The following is a 13,465-nucleotide window of genomic DNA, read 5'->3' on the forward strand; positions in this document are numbered from 1 at the left end:
ATGTAAAGTTTTTTTTAACACTAAAATGGAATCCTCATACACAAAATGTTGGGAATCATTAAGATGGATTGTTTTTAAATATATAGAAAAGTGGTATTTTACAAAATGCTTTGACAAAGTCTGGAAAAGATAAAAGTGAAAAAAATTTAAGGTCAATGATAACACACACATACACACACACACACACACACACACACACACACACACACACACAAACACACGAGAATAACTACAGGTAGGAGAAAAGGGCATCTTTTTTAAATAAAATTTTTAATTTAAAAAAAGTTTTTTAAATTATTTATCATTATTTCAGAGAGACCTGGAGAGACTTATATGAACTGATGCTAACTGAAATAAACAGAATCAGGAGAACATTCTATGGCAACAACAAGATTATACAATAATCAATTCTGATGGACGTGGCTCGCTTCAACAATGAGATGATTCAGGCCAGTTTCAATGATCTTGTGACGAAGAGAGATCTGCACCCAGAGAGAGGACAGTGGGAACTGAGTATGGTTCATAACATAGCACTGTCACTCTCTTTGTTGTTTGCTTGCATTTTATTTTGCTTCTCTTTTTTTTCTGTTTTATTTGATTTTTCTTATACAGCAAGATAATTGTATATTATCTTGTATGTATGCATATATTGGATTTAACATATATTTCTACCATGTTTAATATATATTGGACTGCCCGCCATCGAGGGGAGGGCATGGAGAAAACGGGGGAGAAACTGGAACGAAAGGTTTTGCACGGGCTAATATTGAAAAATTGTCCACGCATATGTTTTGAAAAATAAAAAGTTTTAATAAAGGAGAAAAAAAAGAAAAAATAATAATAATTATCTATTATTACCAAATTGTGTGTGTTGGGGGGGGGGGGTGATAGTTCAATATCAGGAAAATAATATGATATATAGCTATAGAGAGCGATCACATTATTACAACAAATGCAGAACAAGTACGTAATAAATAAATACAGGTTCCTATGGGACAAAGACTTTTTCATCATCAAAGGAAAAATACTGCTAATATCCAGAAAAGCAGCTCACATATCAAGGAATGGTGGACAGGATTATATAAGATCTGTTAGCTACACTCAAAATGAGAGGGGATCTTGAAATAAAATATTCCAAAGAGTTCAAAGGAAATAGGCTTAAAACCAAGAAAAACCTATTCTGAAGATCTGAGTATAATCCTGAAGACAAAATAGCCATGAAAGCCTAGCCACCCACCATGTCTCTAGAAGGCAGATAGTGATGAAGCTTGTCACCCTTCTCCTGATATAGACCACGATTTCAAGATGCAGCAGACAGATGTTTCTGAACATGACCACATGTGGATTCATTTTGCTTGACCATGCTTATTTGTTACAAACGTACTTTTTTTCCCCTCTCCTCCTTTCAGTTTTTTAATTAGGGTGAGGGGAAGGAGAATTTAACAATCCAAAGTGGGGGGGAGGGGGAAAGAGGGCTACTGGGAAAAAATGTTACATGCACAGAAGAAACCCAAGGGAAGTTAAGAAGGAAGCACAGACAAGGACAGTTCTGAAAGTAACAAGAAATGAAGATTCACAGTTCTTAGAAAATGCTTTTTTTTTGGGGGGGGGGGGGTGTTAAGTTCAAAATTATTTTTAAAAACTTTTTCCATAGAAAGTAAGAAAACTATTTGTCAGAGCCAAGGCACTTGACTGCCTAGGTCCATGAGGCACAGACCTGCTCTCCACAGGCTCTCCCAAAGCACTGGACTCGGTTCTGGGCACCTTGAGAAGGAGAGGACCCACGAAGGGCAGAGGTAGCAAGAAGGTGAAGTGTAAGGGACACCTTTCACTGTATAAGGGCTAACTCTGGGAAAGCAGACTCTATCCCCAAACAGATAAAGGAATGACCTTTAGAAAAGGAGACCAAGAGAAGCTGAGGGACTTGTCCAACTCGTGAAAAGTCCCTGAAGTCGATCAGAGCTGCAAACTGGACAGATCCTTTACCTAATCTGCCTCAGTTTTCCATGTTAAATAGGAACCACAATTCTCATACTCCCTAGTTCACAAGGTGGTTGTGGGAAAATCACATTGCAAACCTTAAAGCCTTCTCCCCTAATACAGGTGACCCCCCACAATGCACCTGAGAGGCTCAGAGAAACACAACATCCTCTCAGGACTCAGTGATCACGGTGATCATCACCCTTGCCCTCCAAAGATGCAGGGTCCACAGCAGGCTGGGGGCATGGACATGTAAGCCTGTTCCCCAGCACAGCCTTCCATCGGGACTCCCTGCTGTGAGTTCCAGCCACCCAAAGTGAGGTCTGCTCTCCAAAAGCTCTTCTTCTCCCTTACAGATAGGCAGGGAGGGAAGAAACAAAAGCAGCAAGAAAACTGGAAGAATCCCTGTGCCCGAATGGCTAGGGATGCTCCAGCAGGAGGCCAAGTCCCTGCCCTCACCAGGCTCAGGCCCCCTGAAGTGCCCCGACTCTCCAGCCCCAGGAGGCTCAGAAGTCTGGAAAGGAAATAGGGGACTAAACTGACCTTCCACCGATCCTTGGGCAGCAGTTCCACAACCACCAAATCACCATTCAAAGCTCTGTTCCGGGCAACAACTCCATCAATGAAGATGTCTCTGGTCCCATCCTGTGAAGGGAAACACAATCATAGCTGAAGGTCACCTTCCCAAGGTCAAATATGTCAATCAGGCGGAGCCGGGAAAGAGCCTCCCTACTCGGGAACCAACCCACCGCTTCTCCTGCAGTGTTCCCAGTCTGCAGCAGCACCGGCCCTTACATCCATGGGAAGAAGGGCCGGGGCTGTGCGGCTGGAAGCAAAGGTGAACAGTGGTTGCTTTTAAAGCCTTGAACACAGAGGCGCCAGAACCAGGTCCAAGGGCCCTGGTGACCCTGCTCCCCCGTGGCATCAGAAGCAGATCTAAAGATTAGTTGGGAAACAAATTTGACAAATAAAAATGCACAAGGACAGAGATGATGTTCATACATGGTTTTCCAGGTCAGCCAGCAGATCAGAGCCCCTGATGCTTTACCCCTGTCCCCATGTGCCTTAACGACTTTCCTCTGTTAAGGAAAGGCCCTGAGAAAGGGGACAGCCTCTGGAAGAAAAGACAAGTGCTAGGTCTGGAGTGATAATACCCCCATAGCACCGAGCTACCAAGGCTTCTCTGAGCCACGGCCTGGAGGAAGAAGAGCGGTGGGCAAGGCCTCAGGATCCCCAGCACTAGCCCACTCCATCCCTCCCCAGAGGCCTCTGACAACAGCCTGAGGCTTCTCCTTGCAGCTTGGCTAGAGAGAGAGGCAGCTGCTGCCTCCACCTCAGCCAAACCCCAACCCCACCCAGCCAGTGTCGAGTGGCTACCATGCTAGCTATGGAAACCCCAAAGTACTCCAGGATGACTTCAGAGACAGGTTCCAAGAAACTGGAAGCAGGAAGGTGCAAGAAACTGAAGTGGGACGCAGTGTCCTCCTGTAACAAGGATTTCCTCTGCAAGGTGTCGGGGAAGTCGTGCTAAACTGCCACCATCGGTCTTTCTCCAGAGCACCCAAAGGCAGCTCATTCAGGTGAGATGAGGAGGAAAAGCGGCCGGGATCTGTGATTCCATCCTCCGACAGGTGAGGGCTGCCACTCGGCTCTCACCTGGAGAGGGCCACCTGGTTAAAAGGTATCAAGCTGGGCAGATATTGGACCCCTGTGTGAAAGGTGAAGCTGCAGGACTGCAGTTCATCGCACGCTCCGCAACTGCTCTTTATGCTAGCCTGATTCTCACCCAGTGAGAGAAGAAGGCCATCATCCAGAAAGGCCCGAGCCTCCAAAGTGCTGACACACCGGAAGCCCGAAGGCCGGCTCTCCATCATGCTAGAACTGGGGATGACATTGCCATAACCAGCCCTTGTGGGGAGGGGCACAGTAAATAGGGAGCATTGGCAGTCTGCCTGATACCTGGGAAAACGGAGGCTCAACCCAGTCATGCCATGAAAGTCAGAACATCGTCAATCAGGAAAATGGCTCCCTCTAGACCAGCAACACACCCGACAGCTGCACCAAGGTTGCCTCCCATGACAAGATGCAGAAAAATTGCAAATCCTCTTGGATAAATGTAATTCAGAAAAGAAGGCCAGATTCTTACAGATGGTCCTATTTTTCCTTTCTCTTTTCATCCTCAAAATAAAATCAATCACATGTTTAAAAAAAAAAAAAACAACAACCAAAAAACCCAGATTATCTCAGTAAGAAGACTTTATCCTGATGTATTTGAAAGTCCCTTTATTTTATTCTATTTCTCTACTTCCCTGTAGGGCTGTCCTTCTTGGGAGCCAGATGGAAGCTGGCACATCCATTCATCTGATCCATCCAATGTATTTTGGATTTTTGCAGTAGAAAACTCAAATCTTCTAATGCCAGCAAAAAGCTGGAGTGACGCACATTAGCTAAGTCAAGGTGGCCTGCCAAGTTTGAAACAAAGAGAAATGTCTCTTTTATACCTGATAATTCATTCACAGTGCTCAGCTTGTGTGGACACTTTAATCCAACAGCTAAGGCAGTGTTGGCTCACGCAATTGCTTCTAGAGCTCTGAAAAGTTAAGGCTTCATTTTGCCTTTCCTTTTGAACTGGGAGGTTCTGAAGTAAGATTACAACAAGAAAATCCTAACATTTTCATGTTATCAAGGATATGACCCAGTCTTGGACAAATGAGAATACTGGCCTCTTTTAAGTCCTCAAGATCCGTCCAACCTTGCCCTTAGTTGGGCCAGAGTGATTTGAATTCCTGACCCTGATCTCCACAGCCTCTTTCTGGACTGAGAGGGCTTGTTTTAGTTTTACCCTTATCTCATCTTTGGGACCCAATGATGGCGTGATCAAGATGGGAAAGGAGACACGGAGCCCAAGACCACCAACCATGTCAGCCCAATTCTGGAATCTATGTCCTGCTTCCAGAAGGGTGACTCAATCATAGCTGAAATGCTACCGGTTTCCTCAGAAGGGAGCTTTGCAAAAAGCCTGATGTCATTCTTATGTCCTCCCAAAATGCTTATGATCATATAAAATGCCTTGTATAAAAATGATTGACAATAATGATGTAGATTTAGAGGCTTTCTAAAGCCCATACACATGGGAGCTATGTAGCATCTACTGGCTGCTGGATTAACTGCTACTCATCAGCCTCTAGCACCTCCTTCATCTAGATCTTTATGTACTATTTAGGAAATGATAAGAAAGGAAAAAGCAGCAAAAACAAGCGAACAAAGGTCCACTCCTCCAGTCCAATAAGCGGCCAAATGGCTCGGCCAATATCTTTCTTCCAGCATAACTTCTGCCGCCCCAGATATGGGCTACTTGACTTTCACGTGTATCCTACGATGGAGCACTTCCCTCCTTTATTCCTTTGCAGCCAAGCCCCAGCTCATCAGCATGTCCACATGGACAGCAGTATCACTGCGTTCAGAGACAGCTAAGGAGGAGGCTAAAGGCAGAAAGGTCTCAACAAGCTTCCAGGTTCCTAGGGCTTTCACTGCTGGTTCATTATGAGCCACAAACCAGAGCAGTCTAAGACTATACTTGCCATCAGGGCCCCTGAAGGAAAGGGGATTCCCCATCAAAGACCCCAGAAAAATGGCTTTGTACTCAGAGATCACCAAAACGTCATCACTGCGTTGGAGTCAAGGTATAGTGTGTCTGATTGTGGTTGATCAGACCAACACGAGCTACCACAAGTTAGGCACAGATCATCCAGGTGAACACTGGGGCAGAGATGTCTCTAAATCGGGGCAATCCTGCTTTGCTCATAGAGCACAGAAGCTTCTTTCATGTGAGCACACTGTGCTTAGTGCTAACTATGAGGCAAAAATTAGCAGAAACCACAGAAACCAGTCCCATCTCAGTCTCAGGGCTGCACTGAGTGCACTATCTTTTAAGGATAACTCTTTCCTCTTCTTTAGTCTCAGTTTGTGGCCTTTCCAAGTTAAATGATTCACTATTGATCTCATTTTCATCCTTGTGGAAGGTGTCAACAGCACTGAAAGCATCATGCTAAAGAGCGTGGGAGCAAGCACATTCCACTGGTGATTAAAGCAACATCATCCCATTATCCAGATCCCATGCGAGAACACTGTTGTGGAACTGGCACACAGCACTGATGAACTTCTGCGCACAGCCACATTTTGCCATGATCTTCCATGAGCCTTCACAACTGATAGTATTAAAGACCTTAGTCAGATCAATGAATGCAGTACACAGACTTCTGTTCTGACCCTGGCATTTCTCCCCGAGTTGACAGGCAGCAAACATCACATCGACTGTTCTTTGGCCTTTCTGAAGCCACAATGGCTCTTAGATAGATGACCATCTTCCAGGTGAAAGAGTAGTTTATTACAGAGGACTCCAGAATCTTGCCAGCAAGACATCCTGTCCTGCCACACACATCGTGACTGTCAACAGAACAACCTGTTTCCTTTTTCTTAAAATATACAGACAATGGAGACATCCTTGAACTCCTGGGGATCCATTTACTATATAATCCAGAAGATTTTAGTCAGTTTTCGTATAAGCAATGGACCCCCTGCCTTATAAATCACACCTGGAATAGAATCAGCACCAGGCATTTTGCCCCAAGAGAGTAGTCAAATGTCATTCAAAACCTCTTCTTCAATTGGAAGTTCAGTCAGAGAGAGAGACTGACTTCAACCTGAAGTATCTGGTCGATGGCTTCAGCATTGGTTTTTAACTATGTATTGAGAAAGCTATGAAAGTATTCAGTCCATTTCTCCAGAATCATGTCTTCATCACTAATCGATGTAGCTCTATCAAAACTGAGCAGTTGAGCTGTACCATAGGTCTTTGGTCCATAAATAGTCTTCAGGGTACCAAAAAAGTGCTTTGGATTATTCCTATCAGCCTAAAACTGAATTTTATCTGACTTCTTATCACACCAAGAATCCTGAATCTCTTAAGCTTTGCTTGCATTTTATTTTGGATGAAGTTAAATGCTACCTTCTAAGACAAGAATGAAGAATGCTACAGATAAACCCTGTGGAATTCTGGTTTTTCATTTAGCAGCTTCTTAATTTCCCCATTGTTTTAATCAAATCACAAATCGATGTTTGTCAGTGTTCTGGCCTATATGAGTAAAGGTGTTGCTGTGCATCAAATCTCTGAAAGCTGTCCTTTTCTGTTCCACTGTTGCCAAGCATGTGTTGACCCAGCTTTCCCTCCAAGTTCATATCAAACTTCATACATGAAGAAGCGCTCCCATCTGTTGACATAAAGCGTTCTAGTAGTCATCTTACTTTGGGACCACTGAATAAGAATATTTAGCTTAGAAAGATAAGTCCCTGATCAGTGCAGCACTTTGCACCACACATTGCCTTTGTCACTCTCACATCCTGTCTTTTCTCCTTACAATGACACAGTCTATTAAATGTCAACATTTGCTGCCAGGGTGAATTCAGTAAGTCTTATGCATTCAAGATAATGTTGGTGATCAGCAGGTCATGAGACACACAAGTCTTCAGCAGTGACTTGCCATTGCTGTTTCTGACTTCATTACTCCATTACACTCCCTGCCACAGATGACAGTCTGAGCCTGTTCTAGCATTAAAGTCACCCAGAACTACAAGATTATCTTCTTTTGGCACACTGATGATAAAGATCTTAAAAAGCTTAAAAAGGACAATGTCTCCCACTGCACTCAGGGCCATCTCCAGTCCCCATCTAGATCTGGCCTGGGGACTTGATGGCTCTGACTAGTGTCTTTGCCCAGCCCTTCCATGCTGCAATCCAATTCGCCTGCATGTCACAGCATCTTCTTCAAGAACAAGGGACAGTGAGGGTCTTCAGGTCTTCACAAAATTTTTCTTTGACCCTTCAGGGATTGTCACGGTAGGAGCACAGGCACTGATGATGGTGGTACTTTTCTGCAGGTAGCAATCACATGGTCATGAGTCTGCTGTTCACTCCTGTTGGGAGGCATCCAAGCTTGTCAACTAGATGAGTTTTAGTCTAACTGCAAAACCTCTACCAGCTTCCCAGTGCTCCCCTTCTCACTCCAGGAAAATGTGGATCCATCCCAAACTTCAGTAAGCTGGCCTTCATTTGTCGGTCTTCTTCCACTCAAAGGCTGTTATTGGATGCAATATTTGCCGAGTTCTCTCCAAACAAGAGCTGCTAACTTTGAGTCTACAAGGTTTCATGTTGTCCATAATAAGGATGTGCACATTCCACGTGCCAGCAGTGAGTGGAACCATCTTTGCAAATTTTTGCACTTTTTTTGTGTTTTGATCGCAGAGTAAAATCCCCACCTCCTACAATAAGTAGGCCAGGGTTGGGTGGAGCAGACAATTTTAGGGGCACCTTTTCTAGCTCCTTTCTCACACCAGATATGAGCAATGGTCCTTAAAAGGCTGCTGTGTGGAAGGCTGTGACTACAGCTCCCAGCGTATCCACTCCTGTTATTCAGTCACTTTCCCATCATCACAAGACTTTGAGGACAATAAAAATAGTAAAATGGTATGGATGATGTCTTCTGGCTCACACATAAAGTGGACTTAGAAACATCAGCTTCACTCTCTCTCCTAAAGCCACCTGAATCCAGTCCTGAAAGTCCTAGGTTAAGACTATTGGCCACGGCTCAAGGCACAATGGACGACCTTGGTGTCTTTGATGTCTAAGCAAGCTCTAAGCACTCCACAGTAGCATATTCAGCTGCCTTCACGGCCATTCTCATTCACCCATTCTGCCAGAGGAAGCCTTCACATGTTTGGGGTGCACAATTTCCTAACTTACTGACAGGTTTGTAGCCTCTCAATTAACCTCTAAGTTTAGCCCATCTATGGAAACGGTGGGGTCGCTGTGCATGCTACCGCTTCTTAGAGCCACATGTGAGAGGTGGGTGACTGACTGAACACAAAAGGTAGAAAGCTGTTCTCAAGCCAAAGGTACTAGACTTCCCTGAATAACTGTACATCCCACCCACCAGAAAAGTACAAGAACTACAAAGGCAGGGACTTTATCAAACTCATTTTTAGCAGTCCTATAGCGCCCAGCAAAGAGTCAGGCACCCAACATATATGCCATAAAAACTTATTCAATGAATCTTAATTGAATTATTTTTAGAATTTCAGAGATAGAAACTCAGTGGTTATCTATCTACTCCCACACAGCCTTTGTTGAAAAATAGGCAATGAAAGGAAAACTAGCCTCCTCCCGAGGCAGCCCATTATATTTTAAGAATAAATACCTAAAGAAACTCTTACAAAGCAAAGAAATCTACAAAGTTTCCCTTTTCTTCACAATAATCTTCTCTTATTCTTTCACCAGAGCCTCGCCAAACATGAATTCAAGGCTCTTTACTTTTCCAAGTGCTTTTTATCTTGGATCCTCTCTAGCTTATCAATAATTATCCCACTTTGGGGCATCCACACATAGAGCAGCCAGGAAACAGGCAAGATAATTACTTCCTTATTCCTGGAGGCTGTGTTAAGTAGAACAGTGATTTTTTAGCCTATCATATCATCATGTAATTTACACTGAGTTAGCATGTCCAGATCATTTTCAGATGAATGGCTCTCCAGCCATGTGTCTCTATCTTCTGCTAATAAAATTGATCATTTTTAACCCAAGTATAAGGCTTTTACTTGTTTTTCATTTCATCTTACTGAATTTTGTTCAGTCTGAGTTCTAGCCTGAGATGCTTTCAAATCCTGACAGACATTGAGAGTGCTTCTTGGGTGGGATGGCTGGCTGCCTCTGGAGGTCAGTGTCTTCAGGTAGAGACTGGATGATGAGTGTCCCTGACATTTTCTTTTATGTCCTTTTACTTCCTGTGTCCACTGTCCTGCTGGTTTCATTCATTTCACTGTGCTTCAGTTGATAAACATCCCCCATAGTTCATGTAAGTCATTTTTTACCACACAGCCATATTCTGTTACCTTCATATGCCACAAAAAGGCAAGCAATCTCTTAATTTTTATTTCCAGTGCCTTGCTATCACAAGAAGCTGGACACCACACATAAGGGGGGAAACAAGCTGGAACACATTCAAAGAAATGAGAGAGACAGTAACCGCCAGGTCAGGACCAGTTACATGGACTTGGGATATGTTGTTGGAAGAACAGATGCCTAGCAGAGAAGATGATCACTGTCTTTACCTAGAATAAGGGACTGCTACGGAGATCTCAGGGAGTTCGTAAACTTGGATGGGAAACAAGTGACATCTTTATTTTCACTAAGGTTTGGTTTCCTTGGTAGTTCTCTACATTTAATTTCATGCATCTAAAAACATTGTTCTGAGAGTATGGTTCCTAGGCTCCTCCTGACCAATGCCAGAGGGGATTGTGACCAAAAACAACAACAAAAAAAGAAAGCAACTCCTGAGCAAGGTTCTCACTAAGCCCTGCTTGATTCCCCAGGGAATGGCTGAGAACAGTGGGCACAAGGAACAGAGGTAAGTTGCAACTAAATATAAAGAAAAAATTCTGAATTTCAGTGACGTCTCCAAGAGGAGACAGGGGAGCTTCCGTCTCTGAAAGTCAGAATGCCCTCTGTCACAAATCCTTAGATTAGAGAGGCAGCATGCTAATGCAGGTGCAGAGATGTCCATGGCATCTGCAAGACTTGGATTCAAGTCCTGGCTGCATGAACCAGTCCCCGTGTTCAGCAGCTCTGAGGCAATCTTCTAAGACCATCCCTTAGAGACGAGTTTCCAATCTACAATGGGGGGAAAAGCTTCCACACCAGAAGTATCCCACAACAGTAAAACCACAGAAATGGACAGACACAAATTTGTGGGCTACCAAGGTTTCTGCTAGCTAAGATCCTACAAGCTACCAAACTCTCTGACTCTTGAACCACTGCCTTCAGAATCAAAGAATTTTAGAGTTAGAAGAGCCATCTAGTCATGAGCCATCTGGTGCAACCAATCCTGAAAAGGAACCCTCACACCCCCTAAAACCTTGACAACTGGCTCGTCTTCCAATCTCTACCTGAAGACCACTCTGACTTCCAGAAGCAGACGACCTACCCAAGGAGCACTCTCAATGTCAAGAAGACCTCTGGCCTCTGTGGGCCTCGCTCTGAACTCCCCCCACAGTCCCTTGATTTACTCTCTGTGGCCCCAAAGAACAAATTTAACACTTTCACTACCCAAAAGTCTTCAAAACACAAAGTAGGAGCTGTCAGCCCCCACCAGTGTCCCTCCAAGTCCAGGCCATGTCTTTCCTAAACAGAAATGAAACAAAATGGAACCAGCAGTTCAAGGTGGGGTACAGTGATAAGGGTAGAAGACAACGAGGCCTCCTTATTCCTAGTAGCTGTGTCTTTCTCTTAAGACAGCCATTAGACTGACATAGTTTCTAGGTCCCACCTCCTGGAAGGCAAAGAAGGCAACGGGCTAAATAGTGCTCAATAAAATGACAATTAAAAAAAAAATAATAGTAACAATAGTAATAAGAACTAACAGGGAGCACTGCATTGAGCACAGAATTTAAAGGTAACCCTTTGTTGATTTATTCTGAGTTCTAAATTAATTTAGCATAATTAAGAAATCATATTCCTAAGTGACAGTCTTTTGTTATTTATTGCAAAGAGAAAAGGCATAAAGGTATTAAACACAAAACATTAATGAAATTAGCATTTTTTTTTTTATCACTAGAGCATTTAAATCATCTTTATCATTTAAAATCACTGGAAGAATCCTTCAGAGATCCTCAAATCAGAGATGAAGAAGCTGAGGTCCCAGGAAGTAAGGGCTTGGGAATATGCCTCCCTCATCTTTTTCCATGTATACCATTAAGTCATATCCAAAGCAACATTGCTGGCTCTCCCAGATGCGGCTCACCGTGACCAACACAAGTCCCTGAAATGGCAAAGGCCCTTCCTTGTTCGTGAGTCACTGACGTAAGGAAGGGGCACAATGATCCAAAGCAGAGACACCCGGCAAATCCTTCTAACTGCAGAAATGGGGAAATTGGACCAATTTTGTTTTGTTTTGTTTTTTTTTAAGGTGCCACACGTTATTTTTGGACAAACTTTATAGATTAGATCATAGAGTCAAACGAAAGTAGATAGCTTATTTGTTTAGGAGAGATTAACTTAACCCACTGGAAAAAACCATAAATCCTCTTAAGCTGAAAACCAAGGGAATCCAGTTACACTAACTGGTGGGCCCTCCATCTGGGCTCAGCTGCTTTCTGCAGTCCAGCAAGCAAGTATCCCAACTTCCACTGCAAGAATGCCCTTATGGCCTGGCAAAAGCTAACACTTTTGCCTGGCTAACAGAACTGTTAAAGAGTTTCCAAGCCTATGCCCGTACTCAACTTTACTTAGCTCGTTTCTTTTTCAATTCTTACACATAATTTTTTTTTTTTTTTTTTTGTGAATCACATATAATTTAATCAAGATCAATGTGTATCTAACAATTTAAGCATGATGATGCATAAGTTAAATAACTTACCGGAGAAGGAATGAAAGCCTCATGATACTTCTTTGGATTTATCCTCAACACGCCCTTTAAAAAAAAAACAATAACACTACATTAGCCTGAGAAACAGGTTGAATGGATGAGAACTGTAATATCACAGAAATTTGTTGTTAAATCCAGGATTTATTATTTTTCAATTTTAGAATTATGTTAACATCTTTATCCTAAAACCCAATTTTAGTTTCTGGCATCTTGATACTGTAGGCAGGGGAATGGCTGGCCCTCGGGCCATATAAGGCCCATAAAATCATTTGCTAAAGCAACCACAGGCAATGATGAGCTGAAAGCTAAGTACTACCACCTCCCACCTCTTGAAGTTCTATACACTGATAATTTTGGATGGTCCACAAAATGGCCCTTGGCAGAAAAAAGGTTCCCTGCCCTCACTGTAGACAGAATGCATGGGGTGTCCAGAAAGATGAAACAACTTAAGGGGATGATACTTTAAATTTCCAGTTATCTGGATTTTAGACACAATTTACCCATTTCAAACTACTCCACCCAGAGCAAAAAGGCTGATGGATCCTTAGTGGACAAATGAAGATAAGTTTTTATACTCCCCCCAAAATTCCAAAGAAACTGCCCCTAATCACAAATTTCTGACATTTTTCTACTTCCCACATCTTGACTTAAAGCAAGACATCTTAAATGGGAAAGGGGAGTCCTCCTTCAGAGTAATGATGGCAGTGACGACAGTGGCTAACGCGCAAATGGCACTTGGAGGTCAGCAAAGTGCTGCCATGTTACCTCATCTTATCCTCACAAATACCCTGAAAGTCAGGTGCTGCTCTTATTCCATTTTACAGATGAGGAAATAAAAAAAGAAAGCACTGGGAGACTTGATCAGGTTATACAGCTAGAAAGACTCTGGGTCCAAATCTGAACTCGGGCCTTGCTGATTCCACATCCCGGACTCTATCCACTGTACCAGCTAGCTGCTGCACCAAAGACCAGCCAGTTTACAGCCTTGGCCCTTCCAAGCGGCTCCGACC

General features: G+C 43.3%; 1 protein-coding gene across 2 annotated transcripts in view; it reads right to left on the minus strand.

Annotated features, from left to right (window-relative positions):
- Positions 1–13,465, minus strand: part of DIS3L2 (DIS3 like 3'-5' exoribonuclease 2) — a 285,169-nt gene that overhangs the window by 219,118 nt on the left and 52,586 nt on the right. For both annotated transcript variants that reach the window (XM_031968143.1, XM_031968145.1), the window contains exons 5-6: positions 12,447–12,500; positions 2,524–2,625 (exon numbers count right to left, since the gene is read on the minus strand). In XM_031968143.1, the coding sequence (XP_031824003.1) occupies positions 2,524–2,625; positions 12,447–12,500 (156 nt within the window). The remainder of the gene's footprint in view (positions 1–2,523; positions 2,626–12,446; positions 12,501–13,465) is intronic.

Source organism: Sarcophilus harrisii, chromosome 4 (assembly GCF_902635505.1).
Source record: "Sarcophilus harrisii chromosome 4, mSarHar1.11, whole genome shotgun sequence".
Classification (NCBI taxonomy): Eukaryota; Metazoa; Chordata; class Mammalia; order Dasyuromorphia; family Dasyuridae; genus Sarcophilus; species Sarcophilus harrisii.